This window comes from Chenopodium quinoa, unplaced genomic scaffold (assembly GCF_001683475.1).
Source record: "Chenopodium quinoa cultivar QQ74 unplaced genomic scaffold, ASM168347v1, whole genome shotgun sequence".
Lineage (NCBI taxonomy): Eukaryota > Viridiplantae > Streptophyta > Magnoliopsida > Caryophyllales > Amaranthaceae > Chenopodium > Chenopodium quinoa.
In genome coordinates this window covers 9,646,111-9,666,394 of record NW_018743292.1, presented here as the reverse complement: position 1 = coordinate 9,666,394, position 20,284 = coordinate 9,646,111, and the positions used below count along the sequence as shown (strand labels likewise).

Here is a 20,284-nt window from a genome sequence, read left to right as displayed (position 1 = left end):
CAAAAAGCTAATCTTATCACAAATAAAGAAATTTAGTTGACAAGTGATTTCTACCCAAAATCCCAACTCCCCAATAGATAAGATTATACTCCTAAACTAGTTTTCAAAAGTTAATTAAATCTGTTACCAAAAAGTTAATGAAAATCCAAACTAAAATGGACCATTTTATGTAATTTCACATTAATAAAAAAATGTCATCATAGTTTCCCAAAATGGCCACATTTATCACCCTTTTAAAAAAACCTAATATTGGCCACATTTCCAAACTTGCTAATTCCGCAATTAACAAAACTTGCACTAGAGATTAATTAGTCCTTTATAAGCAACAATTAAACCCCCCAAAAAAAAAAAAAAAAACCCAAAGAATAAGTCCTTGAAGTATAAGAAACTAAACTAAAATAAATCAAATTAATTAAACTAACAATTAATTGCCTTCAAAAAAAAAAAAAAAAAAAAAACTAACAATTAATTAATTTATTTACTTCGTATTTAATTTCTAGAGAGAGAAAGTTAGAGAGAGAAAGAAAGATTGATGGATTGAAAGATGAACCCTGATTTAAACAAAAGAGGTCAAACCGTCAAACCCAACAAACCCACAAAAACAAGACAACCCCATCAAAATATTTCTCTCTTCTTTCACCCACCTTCTTTCTAATCATAATCATCACCGCCGGTAACTTTTCCGGTGACATATCATATGACTTTCCGGTAACTACCCGGTTATCGGTGAAAAGGGTACCGTTAATTTCTTGAAGTAGGAACTAATTTTTTAAAATTTTTCATTTTTAGTTAGTTCTTTTTTCTTCTTTTAAGGAAATTTCTATTAAATGAAACATCAGCAAACAAAGGGTATTCATAATAAAACGAATGGATTTAGCCGTAATTCTTTCAAGTTCATCTCATCTTGTATCAAAACCGTCTCTTCCGGTGTCCGGTCAGCTAGTGCCTCCGTTGCCGCTTCCATTTCTTCTGATTCTAATGACATCAAAGACCAGGTTGGTGTTTTTTCTTTGATTGATTAATTTTGAGATTATTTTTGTTTTGGGATTAATTTTGAGTTTAATTACTGCGATTTAGTTCTTGTTGATTGGATTAGTGGTTGATTTTTAGTTCCAAGAAAAAAATGTGATGGTAATTAGTAGTTAGTTTATGCTAGGGATTGTGTAATTTTTATGTTTTTTTGGGATGATCAAGTTGTGTTTTGGGATGTTTGATTATGACCCATTTGGGGAATTGGGGAAATTGGGTTGTGATTTGAAGTTTTTGGGAGCAATCAATGAAATGGGCTTTTGTTGTTTTGGTAAGAAGAGAATGATTAGATGATCGAATGATTGATCAAGGAAATGGGTTGCAAATTGGGAAATTTTTGGTGGATTTTGGGTAAATTTTGTTTGTTGTTAGGTGTGGGTTTGATGAATTATGCTTGTTGGTGACTTGTGTTGATTTACAAGTTTAGATGTTTCATTTTGGGTTCGGGTTATGTCGTTCATTGGAGTTTACTTCTGGGGCGAAATCGTGGTGTAGTGATAGGGTTTGACACATTGCTGGGAGTTTATGCATTTGAAGTTTCTTAAGCTGCTTGTAATCTGTTCTTGGGCTGGAATTCTGCACTTGATCAGGTCTACCTTTCCTTACAAGTTGCTTTCTAATCGCAACCCAAAGTCGCGTGTTCTGTGTTGAAATTGTTCTGTTGCTGATGCGTTGAAATTCAATCCTGTTGCATATGGATAAGTGCTATCCATGAACCTATATTATATTAATGCCTTCTTTAAAAGTTTCGGGAAGTGTGGGATTTGTGCTTCCAGCAATAACTTCTCCCTGAAGGTAAGATATGCATTTTTTTTTTTACCATATTTCTAATAGACTTCTGTTCAGTGGACATTAGACATGGCCTAAAAAGGAATAGTCTTATAGAGAGATGACTTATTTATGGGTTGGTTGATGGAGGATTTCACATTTTCTTTGTGTGATTTAGAATTTTAGATTGGTCTTAATTGTTTTTTCTTGATAGATTGGTGGTCAACATTTTTTTCAAATTCCAATTGTGAATTTGCAGTAGAGGAGACCCTATACAACCTGTATGCTTTGCTTGTTATATTATCATATATTGTGTATTGTTTTCCTAGGTGGCACTGGTCTCATACACATTGTCGTTGTCAATGGTCTAAACTTTCATACTTGTTATTTAGCCTGCATGGGTGACATCTTCAGGCTGGCAATGGGTAACTTGGATGAGAAATTGGTGGAATAGCTTTTTGGCTTGGTATTTTGAAGTTAGAGAGCCGTGATTTTTTACTTTTTCTAACCCTTAGGTACAATCTTTATACCAGTGACTGATATTTGCTGCAATAGTGCAATATTTCCTTAATTTTCTGGAAATGACTCTTATGTCTGTGTTTGATCAATTACTGCTGTCATATTGACCAATGCATGGCAGGGAGCTGTATGAGACTCTGAATTTTCATATTTGGCAATTGTATTTTCACCTACTGGATTTCGAGATTCATTAGAATCGAAGCAGTGTATATTTGGAGCTGTATTGGATGAAGTTGACTGCAAATATGCTTTGTTGCTGCGTATCTTCATGTAGAGTTTTGCACAGTTTTAATTTAAATTATCAAAACAGGCACTCTAAGATGATACTTATGTGAAGAGTCTTTGTAGCACAACTGTAGAATCTAGAGTTACACTTATAGAGATCACCAATGCATGGTAGGGAGTTGACACTTAAGCATCTGTAAGATATACATCTATAATTTGGTCTAAAAGCAATTAGTGTTAATTCCTAACCAAGAATAAGGTAATCAGGTAAAAAAACCAAGAATAAGGTAATCAAGTATAAAAGAGAAACTAGGAATCAAATTTAGTTTCTCTGCTGCTTGTGTTTCCTCTTTTTTCTCCAAACCTTACATTTGGTTCAATTTATTTTTGTTTGATGGATACTGCTTTTGTGATTTATTACTTTGTGTGGCATGTCTGATAATTAATTATAATTTCAACTTATTGTGGCAAAACAGGTGCTATGGGCTTGCTTTGACAAGATAGAACTCAGTCCATCCATCTTTAAGCGTGTTCTGTTGCTTGGTTATACCAATGGTTTTCAAGTCTTGGATGTCGATGATGCCTCTATAGTCACTGAACTGGTTTCAAGGCGTGATGGCCCATGTACGTTTTTGCAAATACAGCCTTTCCCTGCAATGTCCGAAGGTTGTGAAGGGTTTGGGGCATCACATCCCTTACTTTTCGTTGCTGCAGGAGATGAAGCAATGGGTCCAGATTCCACTCAAAGGAGAAGAGATGGACTGGTTAGAGATGGCTATATCGAATCACAGACAGGGAATGTGGTCAATTCTCCCACTGCTGTTCGCTTTTATTCGCTGAGGTCTCACAGCTATGTACATGTTCTGAGATTTCGTTCTTCTGTCCTTACAGTTAGATGCAGTCCTCGCATTGTCGCTGTGGGACTTGCTTCACAAGTGAGTATCAGATCCTTTTGTCAGACTGTAATGATAGACTTCTATATTGTGTTAATGAGATAATAGCTCATTGGTGAATGTTTTTACATGTGAATGTTCTATCTGCATTTTAAGCATTTTTTTTATACTACGTGTTCTTTTTGGGTTTTATTGACTGTGTAATATTTGGGATGCAACTGCTAGCTGTTAGCCTGAAACAAGTGTTATCACCATAAGAGTAGTGGATTTGCAATGGTTATTTATCTATTTTAAAGCATTTTATGTGTAGAAGGTCGTAGGATGTATTCTTAGGCTGTTATAGACCCTAGTTTGATGACTAATATGCTGGTTTCGATATTTTTAAAATTTTTTCTCAAGTTTTTTTTAGCTATGTATTTTTTTAAAATAGGCAAGTGCTTCACAGGAAAAGAAGAGAAATAAGATAAGAAAGATATTTTTGCCTTTATGAACCTTGAATAACAGCTTTCTTATGTATATGCAGATATACTGCTTTGATGCTCTCACTCTTGAGAACAAATTCAGTGTTTTGACTTATCCTGTCCCTCAAATGTCTGGCCTGGGAATGGTTGGTATAAATGTCGGTTATGGTCCCATGGATGTTGGTCCCAGGTGGTTAGCTTATGCTTCTAATAACCCCTTACTGACTAACACTGGGCGGTTAAGTCCCCAAAGTCTTACACCTTCTCCTGGTGTAAGCCCTTCAACATCACCTAGCGGTGGGAATATGGTGGCTAGGTATGCTATGGAGTCGAGCAAGCAGTTGGCTGCTGGGCTGATTAATCTTGGTGACATGAGCTACAAAACGTTCTCCAAGTACTGTAATGAACTTCTTCCTGATGGTTCTAATTCTCCTGTAACTTCCAGCTCTGGCTGGAGAGTTAACAAAACGTCAGCTAATTCACCTGAGACAGATACTGCTGGGATGGTGAGTCTTCTTGATACTTAAGTGAAAGTATAAAAGATCTTGCATTTCCCATGCTTTGGCTCATGGATTTTGCATGTGTTTGTGTTGATTGTTGCAGGTTATTGTTAAAGATTTTGTTTCCAGAGCTGTTATAGCACACTTTAGGGCTCACACGAGCCCAATTTCTGCTCTTTGTTTTGATCCTAGCGGGACGCTTCTGGTGACTGCATCAATCCATGGTAATAATATAAACATCTTCCGGATAATGCCATCCAGCTCAAAGAATGGGACAGGTAGTCAGAATTACAATTGGACAACATCTCACGTGCATCTATATAAGCTTCATCGCGGCTTCACAACTGCAGTATGTTTGATTTTAACCTTTCATTACTTATCTATTATTTCATATGTCTTTTCTAGACTTATTTTTCTTTTGGCTCAAAATTAGAGTTTTACAATTAAGTATAAATTTTAGAGAAGTTTGCTATCTTGCCTTCTGTTATTATATTCATCTAACTATGTTGCTATGCTCATCTTTGTATCCGCAATCAACTTTCAGATGATATTTATATTGTGGTAATTTAGTCACTTTATTAACCTCCTTTTTACCATTAAGAAACATGTTTAGAGACGTACTAAGTGCCGTTATTTTAGTGATTCACCTTCTCAAGGCCTTTTCCCATGTTAATTTATGATCTTCTCTCAGGTTATTCAAGATATATGTTTCAGCCAATATAGCCAATGGGTAGCCATCATCTCATCGAAAGGGACTTGCCACATATATGTTTTGTCTCCTTTTGGTGGGGAGTGTGGGCTCCAAGTTAAAAATTCTCACGTTGATGGGCCAACTCTGGTCCCTGTTCTATCTTTACCATGGTGGTCTACTTCATCTTATACTGTAAATCAGCAGTCTTTGTCTATTCCTCCACCACCTCCAGTCACTCTCTCTGTTGTTAGTAGAATAAGAACCGGTAATTCTGGTTGGCTCAACACAGTTAGCAGCGCTGCATCTTCTGCCGCTGGAATGGGCTCTGCGCAACCTTCTGCTGTTTCTGCTGTTTTCCACTGTTCGATGCCTAGTGGCTCTTCCCGTGGACGCTCCTTGGAGCACCTTTTGGTTTATTCTCCTTGCGGTCATCTTATCCAATACGGACTTATCCCATCGATGGGGATAGATACCACTGTTACAGCTCCTAGAACTGGTTCGGGCTCACTGGCGCAGATACAAGATGATGACTTAAGGGTGAAATCTGAAGTCGTCCATTGGTGGGATGTTTGCAGAAGAGCAGATTGGCCAGAAAGAGAGGAGTCCATCAAGGGGATATCTTTTGGCGCAAAAGAACCTTCAGAAATGGTCTTGGAAACATCTGACTTTGAAGATAATGACAATAGTGGAAAGGGAGAAGAGCTACACGAACAATCCACCTTGTATCTTTCCAATGCAGAAGTTCAAATGAATTATGGAAGAATACCATCATGGCAAAATTCCAAGGTCAGTGTTGTTTGTTTAGATACATTAAGCAATCTTATACTTTGTTTCATTTTTTTAGTTGACATGTTTTTGACTTTGGGCACTATTCAGTATTCACTCTAGTTAATTTGACTTCCTTTCGTGCTTTATACTTTGAGAAAATAAAAGTCATGTTGGGTCTTGTTAGATTCATCTCAAAATAAAATTTCCACATATATACTTATTATACTATTTTCTTATTGATTATTGAACATATCAATGTTTGAATACATGCATTGGCAAAGGTGTTTAAAAAATGTGTCAATTAAAATAAAACAGAGGAAGTATTTATCTATGAATTGTTATTCCCTAACTCACTTTGTTATTTGGCTTGTAGATACATTTCTTCGCTATGAATTCTATGGTGCCTGACGATCAGAAATCTTCTGTCGATGATAATATTGGTGGAGAAATTGAAATCGAAAAGGTCTCACATCTCGAGATTGAAATAAAGAGGAAGGATTTGTTGCCTGTTTTTGAGCACTTTCACAATGTGAAACCTGATTGGAACAACAGGTATAAATACCTCCTTGCAATTGATTGGCCCACCCTCTCTTTGTTTGGCAGTTAACTACCACATTATTAAACTCTTTCCGTATTGGTGTCAAAAGCTTGCTATAGTCATCACCAAGGAATAAGCTTATTTTTATGATTTTATCTAGCTGATGTAAATTTGGTTGTTTGCTGCATTTTTTGTTTGTTGTGAATTCCTTTTTCACCTGTGTACATGTTTTGTTAATATTTCACCCCCTTTTAGACTTTTGCATTATTCAAAAATCTACTTTGAAATCTGTGGTGTTTTATATTCATGTTAAATGTTAGTCTTTTGGGGTCTTGCTTGATTTGTCTTGAAAGTATCCTTTCAAAATATAAATTTTTTAGAACTTTTACTTATTGAGAACTAAAGATATTAATTGTTGAAATTATGCATTGGCAAGCGTGAAAATGGAAGTGTTGTTGGTATCAAGAAACAGAGAATGTATTGCTTTTGGGCATGTGGCATTAACCCTTCTCAAATACAGAGTTTTACCTTCGTTTCAAATTATTTGTAGCGATTAAATATTTTCTACTCACTCTTTATGTCAAATCGTTGCAAATAATTTGAAACGAAGGTAGTTATGTTTTTCTCTAAACCCCCATTCCCACTCATTTTTCTACATCTATATATGTAACAGCTGGCTATGGACATTTCAGAAGAAAAATGACATGGCCTTTTTTTATAAAAGTTTTTGTTTTTGTTTTTTTGTTTTTTTTTTTTTATATCTAGGTCTCTAATTCACATCTTTGACCATTATTATCAGTGGCTAAGTACTTAAAAACATTATTAAAATTTATAATTTGAAAGTTAAATTGCGTTGAATTTAACAGAATTATGATGTTTTGTTGATTAAGTATCTAATACAATCAACGTTTTACTAACTTTGACTTTTAAAAAGTTATGTGAGAACAACTAAATAAAACTTAGTATTTGATATGGCATTGTAGTACTATGGACTTTGGGCGTGAGGTTATCCTTGCAAATATGTGCAAACTACTGTTATTGTTTTTGTTATTGTCTACTAAATAGGCAGGCTGTTGGTACAATTTGAATCAAGTTTGATTGTATATAAGCCTTGGACTTTTTTTGTTTTATAAGAATGTTTTAAATTGCTAGCAGAGAATGGCTTGAAAGTTACCCATGTTAAATTCTCAGCACTCAAGTTCATGTAACTTGTAATAAGGAAAATATAAAAAGATTACCTTTTGATTTCTATAATTGATTTTGGCTTCCTGTAATCCTGTTATTACTGTGATTCTGGTGCATGTCCATTCTGTAGAGCTGTTGTATAGTCTCACGCATTTTAAGTTAGAGGAGTTATACTTAAATTGTTTCTCTGAACACAATTACAGCCTTGGCGCCTTGCATGATCATCTATGATGGGCAGATATATTCCATGCATGGTTTTCTCTTACTGTCATCCTTGTAATCTCATTCTTTTTTTTAGGGGTGCAATTGGTTATTCTACTTCTAGATCTGAATCCCGTTTGGCTGATGACAAGTATCCATCTCCTGCCATTGTCCATCCTCAAACTGTACAGAACTCCCATTTTGGTAAGAAAATTTTTAAGCTTGTTTTGCTTGTCTGTTTTTGGTTCTGTGATCTAAATTATCTTCTGCATTTTCTGTCAGGTTCCTTTGCACCAGATGCACAGATGGATGCAGTCAAGTCTTATTTGGGAATTGCGCAAAATCAGATCATTAATAATGGGATGAAAGTCTCTTCTAAATTTCCTTCACCTTTACTGACTCAAAATTCATTAAATACTGATGATACTTCCACCATGGAAATCTCACCACCTGAAAACAGCTGCCTTGTAAATAGTCCATCCCCTGTAAAGAATGCCTCACTCTCAGCTGAAAGAGCTAACCCAAAGGAAGTTCAATCGTCCAGCAGTGTGGGAGGCAGTGAAGCTTCAAATGTTAGTTCTAACCGTTCTGATTTTAGTATGAACGTTGCTGATGAGAGCTCTGTTCAAGACCCACTAGATTTTGGGGGTTTTTTCGAAGAGGAATATTGTAAAGCTGCACCTCTTGACGAAAGCCATGAGCTATCAGAAGTTGTTACTGATGTAGATAGTAGCAGCAGCCCCCGCGAGAAAGAGAAGTCTGAAGAAGATGGTGAGAACGATGAATTGCTTGGAGGTGTATTTGCCTTTTCTGAAGAAGGTATGAACTTGTAGCTTCACCTTAATTAAAGTGCATAGTTAACAATACATTTATCTTTGACCTGATTTGCTTTAGCCTCGCCTTATTCTATGTTTCTTGACCTGATACGTCTTAGATGTATATTGTTAGAAATAATTATGCTACTAACCTCAAAAAGACACAGCTTGTTTACACTCATGACTGGTCAAGATCATGTACAATGTGGTGATCTACATCTTAGACATATAGGAATTTGTCACAAGGTATGCCGAAAGAAATGAAATTAAAAGAAAAATGTAAGAATGACTAGTTGGATATTATCAGTTGAGCTGGTCTGATCAAGGAAGACATGGGAGGCTTCATGTGGTCTTTGAGAGGTGGCTCTCAACAGCAGTCCCATAGACAGCCAGATACATATTGAATTATGGCAGTGCTTTTGTTTTTACCAGAAACTTAAACCCAAAGTTTTTAGTCAAAAATTATATAATTAAAATTTTCTGCATATGATAGGGTTGAGTTGGTGTGACCCAGGACTATTGAATGCAGTAGATGGTTGCGACAGGGTCTCAGTAGGCGTGAACATGCTATGATGTTGCTAGGAAACTATCACAAGTTTTTAATAATGGGAAACAACTATATACATTTGCATGTCTATATATACTTGCACAGCCAACCACACTTTTTTTTTTCTTTTTTTTTTTTTTGGTGTAGAGAGAGTCCACTAGTCCAGCAGGGGCAGTGTAGACGGAATTTAATCTTTGGCCTTGGGTACCCTCTTTCCACCAAGATTTTAATGAATTAAGCTAATTGGCATCTAACAGCCACCCTAATCTCACCATATGACTATTGAGAAACGAATAAGGGCAATTAATTATCCAAGGATTAATACTCTGTAAAATTATCATTTGATGTCTGAGATTGGACCCTTATTGTGTATCCCTAAGCTACATCTATCCTTCCTTTGTATTGTTTGCGGTGCATTTATCACTTTCAATGTGTTCTGTAAACTGCTGCAGTTCATTTTAGCGCTTTCGAATTTGTAGGATGTAATCTGCAGAATTACTGTATTTAAATCTGATATCTTCATACTGTTCTTTTGTAGGATGAGAAGCAAACCCCAGTCGGCTCTCTTTGTGCTGGACTTGTGCCAAATATAGTAAAATTCTGGTCAGCGTTCAGCCACATGGAGGGTGATGTTTCGAGTAATTTTAAGGTTTTCAGTCCATCATAGCCATTCAATATTGCATCTGTTGAACAGACTCATTCACTCGGGGGGTACGATGTATATTTTTTTCTTAATTCACTTTTCTTACCTCTTTTGTGTCATTGCTACCAAAGCAAGTGCTTCTGGTTTTCCATTCTTCTAGTTTACCTGTACATGTTGTAGATTGAAATAGTTCTGATGATTTCTGTGATCATATGTTCTTGTAATGCTATATGTAACACTAAATTCTTCTTCAAGGAAAAAAAAAAAAAAAAGAAAAATTAGAAATAAGAAAAAAGGAAAGAAAAATAAAATTGAATGATTGTTAGTTCTGCTGTACATTTTTATCTCCAAGCATGTTTTTTTTTTTTTTTTTTTTTTCGTCTGATTATAAACGTTATAGTCTGATAGATGGTTCATGCTGGCCTTCTTGTGGTAGGTTTAAAATCTGATACGTAGTATATTAATCTTTGGTGATAACAAATAACCAAGGATGGTTTATAATTATTACTTGTTTTTGATCTAATTTTCTTGAAAGTAGTCTCACATAGAATGTGCATGGCTGTTAGGCTTAGAGGTGGAATTGTGGAAAACGGGTTGTCCAATTCAGGTTCGGCTCATATTTGATGACTATTCCGAGTGAGGAAACTTTCAGTTTAAGTACAAGTTGGGTCATATTGGGATGTGGAGACCTTTGGTTCGAGTTTATGTATTGGTTTGGATTAATTTTGGTTTGTGTTAGTTTCGGGTCATCCTGTTTCGAGTATGTTTTGGGTATTGATCGCGTCTGAATTCAAGATTTGAGTATGGGTTGGTCATTGTCTTTTGACTCATTCAAGCATGGTGTCAGAGAGTACTGGAATGTGGAATCTGGAGTGCAAAAGAATGAGGTCGGGTCATACATGATACATCCATGTAAATTTTTACTGTTTCTGATAGACCGAAAGGCAACACAGCAATACAAATTTAAGTAAAATTGTCTACTACGGAGTACATTTTTGTAATCAACTACTCCCTCTGTCCTCTATTTTTTACCCCATTTGACTTTTCACGGTCTCCAAGACGCGTCTTTAAACGCAGTTATCTCCGTTTCTACACGTGTAAAAATTATAAAAATTTGATATTAATAAACTATATACAATGAGACGATTTTAACATGATCTCACATGAATATATTATCACTTATAGATTAACAAGAATTCATGGTCAAAGTTTTAAAAATTTGACCCATATTTTTGAAATGGGGCAAAAATTAAGAGACGGAGGGAGTACTTCGTATTTAATTTCAACAACTTAAATACTCCATTTATCTTAAATTAATTGTTATGTTAATCAATTTTGAATTTCTACCCATATAAGAAGCAATTCACTAGCGGACTAGCCTGTCAAAAAGAAAAAGAAAAAAAAAAACAGCCCTTCATTAGGCTTAATTTGTGTAAATTTTAATGCCAATCTTGCCCCTATTTCTTACAAGCTATGAGACATACGCGCTAGCCAACAGCGTCACCACCCCATATTTCTTACTCCCTTTGTCCCTTTTTGTTTACACCATATGACTCATAAAGCTCTCACATAAAATGAGCTCATGATGCAAATAAAAGGGGATAGAGGGAGTACAAGTTAGACTCGTTAATGTGAATCAATTGGAAGAATTAAAACCTACTCGGTATGAATTTCACCATATGTACCAAGACAATTTGTAAAAATGTTAATTATTTTCCCGGTTTCTTTTATCTTATCAATTTTGATGTGTGTGCTATAGACCATTAAATTCATAAATAAGTAGTAACACTGCATGTCTAAATAATCTAGTGTTATACTGAGTAAGTAACAACTTTCAATGGTACGTGTAAAACCTCTGTGATTTTACTTTTTTTTTTTCCCCTCCTCACATCCGTCTTTTTTTTCTACCAGTAATTAATACTTTTGTTGTTACATCTTAATTTTCCTCCTCTCTCTTATCTTTTTGTTCTTTTTGTTTTCTTCCAATTGTTAATTTGTTATACCTCACGGGTATTTGCCTATAATGCCTAGAATGGATTGATGAACAATTTTCATCTTATCAAATTTTCCTATTTTCCCCCTTCATTTTCTAATATTATAGGCCACATGTATCTTGATAAAAATTGGTTCAATCAGTTTTTAGAATCCAATCAATCTAGCTATCCATCTCTTTTTTATGTCTCATCATTTATGTGAGCAAATAGTATTGGTTATTGCACATGAATTTAAATTAGAAACACTTAGCATTAACTATGGGCTTGTCTTATCATTGTCTTTTCTTTTTTTTTTTTTTTTTTTTTTTTTTTTTTTTTTTTTTTTTTTTTTTTTTTTACACAATCATTGTCAATCTTCAATTTTAGGTTTTGAGAGCAAGATTAGCCCTAAAGTCTTAAGACTTAAAATGACATCACTTTTTGATAGGTCCCATTAAAAATGATGTCATTGTATTAGTTAAGACTCTTTTAATACTCACTCATATTTAACACTTTATTAGCTCTAAACTCACTTAAGACTTCTCATACCATATATTATTATATATTATATATTATTTATTTTTATTTTTTACTCTTAATAATAATAAACAAAATAAAGTAGGGCCACACTCAAGTCTTATGTTGAGTTTAAAATTAGCTAAGATTTCTCAAGAAAAATGGGATCAGACAAAGAGTCTTGTCTTAAAACCCAAAATGATAATTTCATGTGAAATCTAAGACTTAGGGCTAATCTTGCTCTAAGATTTCTAAAATCATGAACTATAATTTTATTACTTTTGAAATTAGCAACTAATAATTGGAAGCCACTTTTTGTGGTTTTCTCTCTCTCTCTTTTTTAGTAGTCTAAAAAAACATAAACAGTTATGAATGAACTCTAAACATTTTATCGATTCAACGTGTGATTATTCCAGATTAATACGTCTATGTTAATGCCAATTTAGGAAATAATCTCGAGGTTTATACACAACTCTTATGGCATTATTATCATAGTCAATATGGAGATATAACATGGTAGAATAAGCATTAAGGTTAAAAGATGTATCTAATAATTAATCACAATTATCATCTTTAGATCCTCTCACTAGTGTTAATAAAAAGATCTTCATGCCAATATGGGGAAAAACAAAATCCTTTTACCTATTGTCATTTGCGATTGGACCTCACTTTCCTTGTTTTTTTTTTTTTGAATAAACTTTCCTTGTGGTTTTTTTTAACAACTCCCCTATTTATTTAATCTTTGTTACACATTAACCAATTTTCTATCATGACTTCGACATTCAATTCTTAACACTCTCTCTCTCTCTCTTTCTCTCTCTCTATTTTTTTATTTTTAACAACCGTTGATCATAATTTCAGTAATCATTGATGATAAGGTAAATTTAGATTGAAAGTAATAATAAATGAGAGGTTGATCTTCTCTTCTTCTCTTTAATTTTTTTCACACTAGATTCACTTATTTGAAGTGTCTATTTGTAGTATTGTACCAATAATTATTTCAATGATTGTTAATTTCACTAGTAGTGGCCCCATGTTGAGATGCCTTTTCAAGCCTTGGATTGATCATCTTCATTAGTCGTTTATACAATAGAGTGGTCCTCACCCTATTAAGAGCAATGTGTAAAGCAATCATTTTTTCTTAACAAAGGAGTAGTTCATTTAATTTTATGACTCATATCATTGATTCAATTATGTTGAGTGTGAGTTTACTTGAAATAATTAAATGAATTTACATGAACTCCAACAATATATCGATCCATCTCTATAATTCTCTCACGCGAACATATACTAGTATATATATCAACACGTTGTTAGGGTTCCAATTAATTAGGTCATTGGTTAATCTCTAATTCATAGTGTTGCTCAACCTTGGATGGCTGGTGTTCATTTGGCTTGACAAAATATTGCTTACTTGACTAGATGGAGAATTGTTACTTACATTCATAGTGTTGCTACTAGCTTGAATTGGAGTAAAACCATACAAAAAGTCGTTGTGACATGGTTGATCATATATAATGTGTGAATTTGTGATTAATTACATAGTTAATCGACTTATAACTAAGTTATATTTTTTTGAATCATCCGTAATGATCAATGAGTTAGATTTGTCCTTTGTTTGAGACTAATTAACTTCAACTAAAGAAGTGCTTATGTGAATAAAGAAAAGAAAAGAAATTATGGAGTACTAATACAAACATATCTTATTTTGACAAGGATAGGAAGATTCTTGAAAACCATGGCTGGAGTAAAGCCAAAAAGGTAAAAGGGTACATAAATACCTTACTAGTGGCTATTAGCCTATTATTATCAAATTAAATTGTCTTTGATCTGTTAACTTTTTATTATTTTTCCACCAATAACTAATTGTCACCAAACAAACTGCATCAACATCAACAACAAATTAAAGCCATAATAAGGAAAGGCTTGTAGGGTACAAGATCTAATAAAGTAAGTTGATGTAGAATTTTGAAAAGATTCTACAAAAAAGAAAGAGGTCGTTAGGTAAAAGATTACATGAACTAGGAGTGCTAGTTTTCTAGTGTTACCCGGCCCTCACCTATTGATCTGACTATTAATTACCATATGAGTCGTATCTAATAATAAAGGAAAATAGTATTTTAGTAGACTTGATCATAGGTCGGATGCTCGGGTCTAGGCCAATAAAGTTACTGTTTTAGGCCGGATTGGTTTCAAATTTAGGCAACAAAAATTTGTGCCCAAATTCCCTATTTTGGGCAAAGACGCAGATTTTCTAACCATTTCAAATAGGCCCAAGTTATAAAACTACGAATTAAAATTAGGTTGCCCAAAACTCAAACAAATTTTAACAATTGGGCAAATTTCGGACGAGCCAAGCTTCTTTTGATCAACTTTTTATATATTAGTAACAAAATCGTGAAGATTCAAGTTGTAAGATAACAAGAGTTTTTCCTTTTTGATCTACTCCTAAAAAACATCTTACTTTATCTGTTTCAAAACATATTGTATTGCAACAACTTGTTTGACAAATCTGCCAATGCACAAGCAACACAACTTTATGCAATCTTCTACTTTTTATTAGTAAAATTTATGAAAATTTATAACATCATATGATTGCATGCAAAAGTCAAAGTGTTACACATATCTATTCTAAAATACCAATGGATTATTTCGCGCTTGCATGTCTTTTACATTGTCATTGCCGGCATGTACTGAAATACAAAGGCTACAAAGGTTATTCCGCGCTTGCATGTCTTCACTAAGCTTAGGCGCTCCAAGAAAGGCTACAAGAAACACGTACACAAACATGGTTCATGTTCTATATATTAATTAGGCGCAACAAACTTTAGCTACATAACGAGAAGGACATTGGAAATCATTTAAGTTATATAGGGTAAATGGGGTGATGAACAAATTGATAAATAAGAAAGTAATATGTTCATATATGACAATATTGACAAATAGTTAAATAAAGGACACAAGAGTCAAGCAAGCTTAGATGCTAATTAAGCCTATTATATACTACAAAGGAAATTCTAGTACCTTAATTAATTAACAAAGCAAGACAAATCATAATAATTTCATGTAGTTGATTGCACAAAACATGAAACTAGTATAGTTTTTGAAAGAGTAGTAGTTGTAGTAGTAGTACGTGATCAAAGTTAAAGACATGAAAAAGGGTGTTTTCATGCATTTGAATCTTATTACTTTCTCCTGTTTTCTTTTAATGACTTAATCTAATTACGGTATATTCTTAGGAAAGTTGATTGGTGAGTGAGATAATGTGGAGTAAACAAAGTATGAGTAGGTTGTTAAAAATAGAATACAGTGGATACATTAAAAAATAGAGATAGGGCATTAAAAAAATTGTTAATAATAGAATAAAGTGGATACTTAAAAAAAAAAAATGAGTACATTTATATTCAAATAATAGAATAAAGTGGATACTTAAAAAAAAATGAGTACATTTATATTCACACAAATATGAAGTATATTGTAATATTGTATTACTCGTATTATTTTAAAGTAGTGAAATTCTAACTTGTAATATTATATCTATTGTTATATATTTCGTATATGTATTTTGTTGTGTAGAAAATATCCAATAAAAAATTAGACGAGCATAAATATAGCTAGCAATATTCTATATATACTATTGCGATAACGACTAGAATTGTTACACTAAACCTCTTGTCCCATCAAATAGACCAAGCACAAGGAAAAAAAAAAACAAAAAAAAAAAAAAAAAAATAAAAAAAAAAATATTGTATTAATGTCACCTTAGACCTGAAAGTATCACTCCATAATCCATAACTGTGAGTTCAAGTCATCCAATAAAGGCGGTAATCTGATATCAAATTATTACTCTTGGATTTGGTGGAGATTTTTACAATATCATAAGCGGATTTAGTATGGTTGTGAAGACACGTGTTCCATCGTATTTTTCTAAAAATATGAGCGTGTATTGAATTGACAATAAATCATGTCCAATGAACGCAAAAAATCTTAGATACGCATTTAATTTATACAAGTATGTACGTAAAAGTGTATAATTCGAACAAGTTTTTTATTTTATTTTTTTTAGAAGATAGACAAATAAACGTAAACGTTGTCATGAAAACAACGCAAGTAGAAATTCTTTTAGATTTACAAATGGAATGTTTTATGTGCACTATCATGTGAGTTGGAATGAAAAACATGGGCCAAAAATTAAGGCCTAAACTGCTTTGGTGGGGGCTTTATTCAAATGTGTCATTACCATGTGACTCTAACACACAAAAAAAGCGTTCTTAGCCAAATTACACGATTATTACACAAGAAAAAATTAAACGCCAAACAATAGTAACTCACTAATTAATGTGTTCTTCTCTTTGACTAATTGACTACATTATTCATGTCACATTATACATACATACAATTATCAATTCTACTACTATATAAATGAATAACCCCTTCTCATAAAAATCACAACAAAAGAAATTCTCATTTTACATTCTTCTTTTATTTTAGAGAGAGAAAATTTTCTTGAAAAAAAAATGAATTCTAGAGTTGTTGAAATGCAGAACAAATATGCTGAGTATGCCATCTCTTTGATTGCTCAGGTACTAGTTATTGTAATTAATGTTATTAATCTTGTTTCTCACTCTAATTAAGCTTCTTAATTATTAATCTCTGTTTTATTTTCTTGTAAAAACAGGGGATTATGGATGATCAATTCAATCGTGTCCAAAATATGCAAGATAATTCCAACCCAAATTTTTTATCAGAAATTCTGAGTAGTTATCTTGGAGATATGCCAAAACTCATACATAGCTTGGCTCTGGATCTGTTTAGTTTCTCTCTCTAATTAAATATTTTTTAGTGTGATTAATTAAATTAATTAATTCATTTTATCTTAATGAATGGATGAAATTATGCAGGCAACAGCAATATGTGGACTTCGTGAAACTTGATAAGACTATCCATAATATAAAGGGCAGCAGTTCAAGGTAATTAATCTTTCTCATTATTTGTAATTGGTTGTTAATGTTGATATTAATTGTTGATTAAGAGTGTAATTGATTGCTAATGAAGGTATATCATAATTTATAATCTGACAACATTCAGAGAATCTGGGCTTAATTGATATTATTTTTTATCTAGTTTAGTTGCTTTGACAATTTTTTTAAATGATAAAATTTTAACAGAAAGGGTGTTAGTGAAAAATAAAAGATAAATAAAAAAAAATACTTCTTCCATTTTCTTGAGTTTTATTCGATTACTGCTTTTTATTTCGTTATTCAAGTTGAGTTCTTTTTTACTTTATTTAGTTGCTAGCAACCCTTTGTTTGACTGTCGAAAAAAAAAAAAAAAAAAAGCCCTTTTGCTTGTACGTACGTAATAGATTTTGTTTCAAGAGCAATTGAGGATTACGAGATTTAATTTTGATATGTCGGGTATGTATTTTCCACAAGACTATAGATTACGAAATTAAATTCCGACATATCTTTTTTTGAGTCTGTATTAAATTTTGTTTCAAGAATAAATGAGAATTACGAGGTTTAATAATTTCTGATGTGTCGGTTTTCATTCCACTAGAATATGAATTACGAGATTTGTTTGTATTATATTTTGCTTCAATAATAATTGAGGATTACAAAGTTTAATTTTGACATATCGGATATTATATATTGATATAGACTAATGATTACGAAATTTAATTCCGACATCTCTCTTTTGAGTTGATATTAAATTTTTTTTTTAACAATAATTGAGAATTACAAGATTTGATTCCGACGTGTCAATTATCATTTTACAAGAATATAGATTACGAGATTCGGATATCATTCCACAACACTATATATATTTTTCGTTGATGTTTTTGGGTGAATATTTGCCCTTAAAAGTATACTTTATAATCAAGTATTATATTCTGTGATGAGCTAAAAATATGTTTTGACTATTGACCTTAAACGCTCACACATGTCACACACTCACACACTTTGTTCTTCTAGCAAGTTACCACAAACAGTTTTTATTTATTTATTATTTTTTTTCTCCAAAAAATGGATATAATTATTTGACTAATAATCAAGAAATTAAAATGTTTGCAAATGATTGATAATTTTCTCTTCTCTTAATTACTGCAGCATCGGTGCAATCTGTGTGCTGAATGCATGTAATGCATTTGTAGCTTGCTGTAAAGAGCAAGACATTGAAGGGTATGCTTTATACTATGTATTTTTGTACATATTATCACTTTGTATATTTATATTATAATATAGTTCTAAAAATATTTAAAGACTTCATTTTATTAAAAACACTTTATTATATATAGGTGCTTTAAGTGCTGGGAACAAACAAGCAATGCATTTGCACTGGTGAAGCTCAAGCTGGAGGCCTTACTTATTGTGAGTAGAAATTTTCATTACTCTTAAATTACGTACACTTAATTGATTAACTCGATGCTTTAATTTGTGATCAAGTAATAATGTTCAAGGCTTCAAGTAATAATGTTCAAAATTGTTAATCAGACACTTATTAATTTAAACTTCTTAGCTCATCAAGTCGATCATATCCATAAAAGGGTCTAGAGTTGCAAAAAAAAAAAAATGTTACAACTAATATGGTAGGGAGGGGGTGATCGATAACCTAATATTGCGACGTGCTAATAATGTGTGCTTATGAATGTGTGTAGCTGGAGCAGCAGATTCGGGCAGCCGGAGGCATAGTTCCAAAGCCAGTGGGTTATTAGTAGTGTCGTCGATCATCAGCTAGCAACATCGTGATTCATGCATGCATGGTGGTTGCTGATCAATTGGAGCGTTGGATGGTAGAAGAATGTTTTCGTGTTTTGCTAGCTCTTTATATTAAATAAAATAGACAATATAGTACTATCTTTAATATATTCCTTTAATTTTAAGGTTTTCTTATGAACCTTTGTAAGACAATTATTAATCTATATGCATGCATGCTCTATTTTATATTTGTTATATTTTTTTTTTTTGAAACATCTTTTTGTTATATTTTTTTTTTGAAACATATTTTTGTTATATTTTGGTCTACATATATCTGTCAATTTTTACTAGCTAGAACCTGGCTAGCATTATAACTTATTTGTCACAAAAAAAGGTTACATCGATTTATTTTTTCCGTGGCATATTCAACCTTAACTTGGTTTTTTAGGTTATTAAACTGAAATTTAATTTCCAAAATATGATAATTTTATGTACCTTCTTTTACTTTCGAAATGATTTTTTTTTTAATATAAAATTACAATTGCAAATACATTCTTACTAAATTACGAAGTAATAAATAATAATGTGTGGTTTTTATGCTCTTTTTAATTCAAAATTTTAAATGTTTATTTATAAATTTTATCTATATATATATTTATAAATTTTTTCTTATAATAAAAGCAAGGAAAGTCAGAGTTTATTGTCTCTGAAAATGCAACATTGTTTTTATGGTATACCACTGTTGCGATAAGTTGGGGCAAATTTAAAAATAGTATGAAAAATGTCATTATTTAATTAAATGTAATAGTAACTTAGTCCATAGTTGGCCCTTTGTTATTTTAAAGTCTTCAACTGTGCGACATACCACTATTTTGGGTATATTCTTAGCTTGATTCTTGGAGTATACCTCTAATTTATAATCTTTTAGCGCTTACTTTTATAATCGTATCTCCAACACATAATTTTTTATTTATTTATTTATTATTATTTTTTTTTTTTGACAAATCCAACACATTTTTTTTTTTGTTTTTGACATTTGACAAATCCAACACATAAAATAACCCTTTTAATCATTCAACGTTTTTGAGTGTTACTTTCATTAAAAAAAAAAAAAGAATTTGTTTTCAAGAAAAATAAAATAAAATGGCCGATTAATGAAATATCATATTCTTTCCGTTCTTTTTGTTTGTTTAATTTGAAATGCTTATTTGAAAGGAAATAAACTTTGACCATAATATTCCTTCAATATAATACAAAATAAATTAAGCTCCTTTAGAAGACTTTTGGATTTTGGATTCATGTAATTTTGGGGAT

The 20,284-nt window shown here is 32.4% G+C and overlaps 2 protein-coding genes across 2 annotated transcripts; both read left to right on the top strand.

The window, feature by feature from the left end:
- Nucleotides 1-495: 495 nt before the first annotated feature.
- Nucleotides 496-10,121, top strand: LOC110736936 (autophagy-related protein 18h-like). The gene is made up of 9 exons (XM_021917276.1): nt 496-995; nt 3,018-3,476; nt 3,958-4,401; nt 4,499-4,744; nt 5,087-5,872; nt 6,228-6,406; nt 7,876-7,982; nt 8,061-8,597; nt 9,679-10,121. The coding sequence occupies exons 1-9, from the start codon at nt 828-830 to the stop codon at nt 9,681-9,683; spliced, it is 2,931 nt and encodes a 976-aa protein (XP_021772968.1). The 5' UTR covers nt 496-827; the 3' UTR covers nt 9,684-10,121.
- Nucleotides 10,122-16,597: 6,476 nt separating this feature from the next.
- LOC110736057 (histidine-containing phosphotransfer protein 1-like) lies at nt 16,598-19,225 on the top strand. The gene is made up of 6 exons (XM_021916207.1): nt 16,598-16,855; nt 16,951-17,081; nt 17,174-17,242; nt 18,383-18,454; nt 18,571-18,643; nt 18,931-19,225. Exons 1-6 carry the CDS (start codon nt 16,790-16,792, stop codon nt 18,985-18,987), a joined length of 468 nt encoding a protein of 155 aa, XP_021771899.1. The 5' UTR covers nt 16,598-16,789; the 3' UTR covers nt 18,988-19,225.
- The last annotated feature ends 1,059 nt before the right edge of the window (nt 19,226-20,284 follow it).

Coding starts and splice junctions, on each gene's coding strand:
- LOC110736936 (XM_021917276.1), top strand. CDS start 828: ATGAAACATCAGCAAACAAAGGGTATTCATAATAAAACGAATGGATTT. Junction 4,745..5,086: donor ATCGCGGCTTCACAACTGCA/GTATGTTTGATT, acceptor ATCTTCTCTCAG/GTTATTCAAGATATATGTTT. Junction 6,407..7,875: donor AAACCTGATTGGAACAACAG/GTATAAATACCT, acceptor TCTTTTTTTTAG/GGGTGCAATTGGTTATTCTA.
- LOC110736057 (XM_021916207.1), top strand. CDS start 16,790: ATGAATTCTAGAGTTGTTGAAATGCAGAACAAATATGCTGAGTATGCC. Junction 17,082..17,173: donor CATAGCTTGGCTCTGGATCT/GTTTAGTTTCTC, acceptor GAAATTATGCAG/GCAACAGCAATATGTGGACT. Junction 17,243..18,382: donor ATAAAGGGCAGCAGTTCAAG/GTAATTAATCTT, acceptor TAATTACTGCAG/CATCGGTGCAATCTGTGTGC.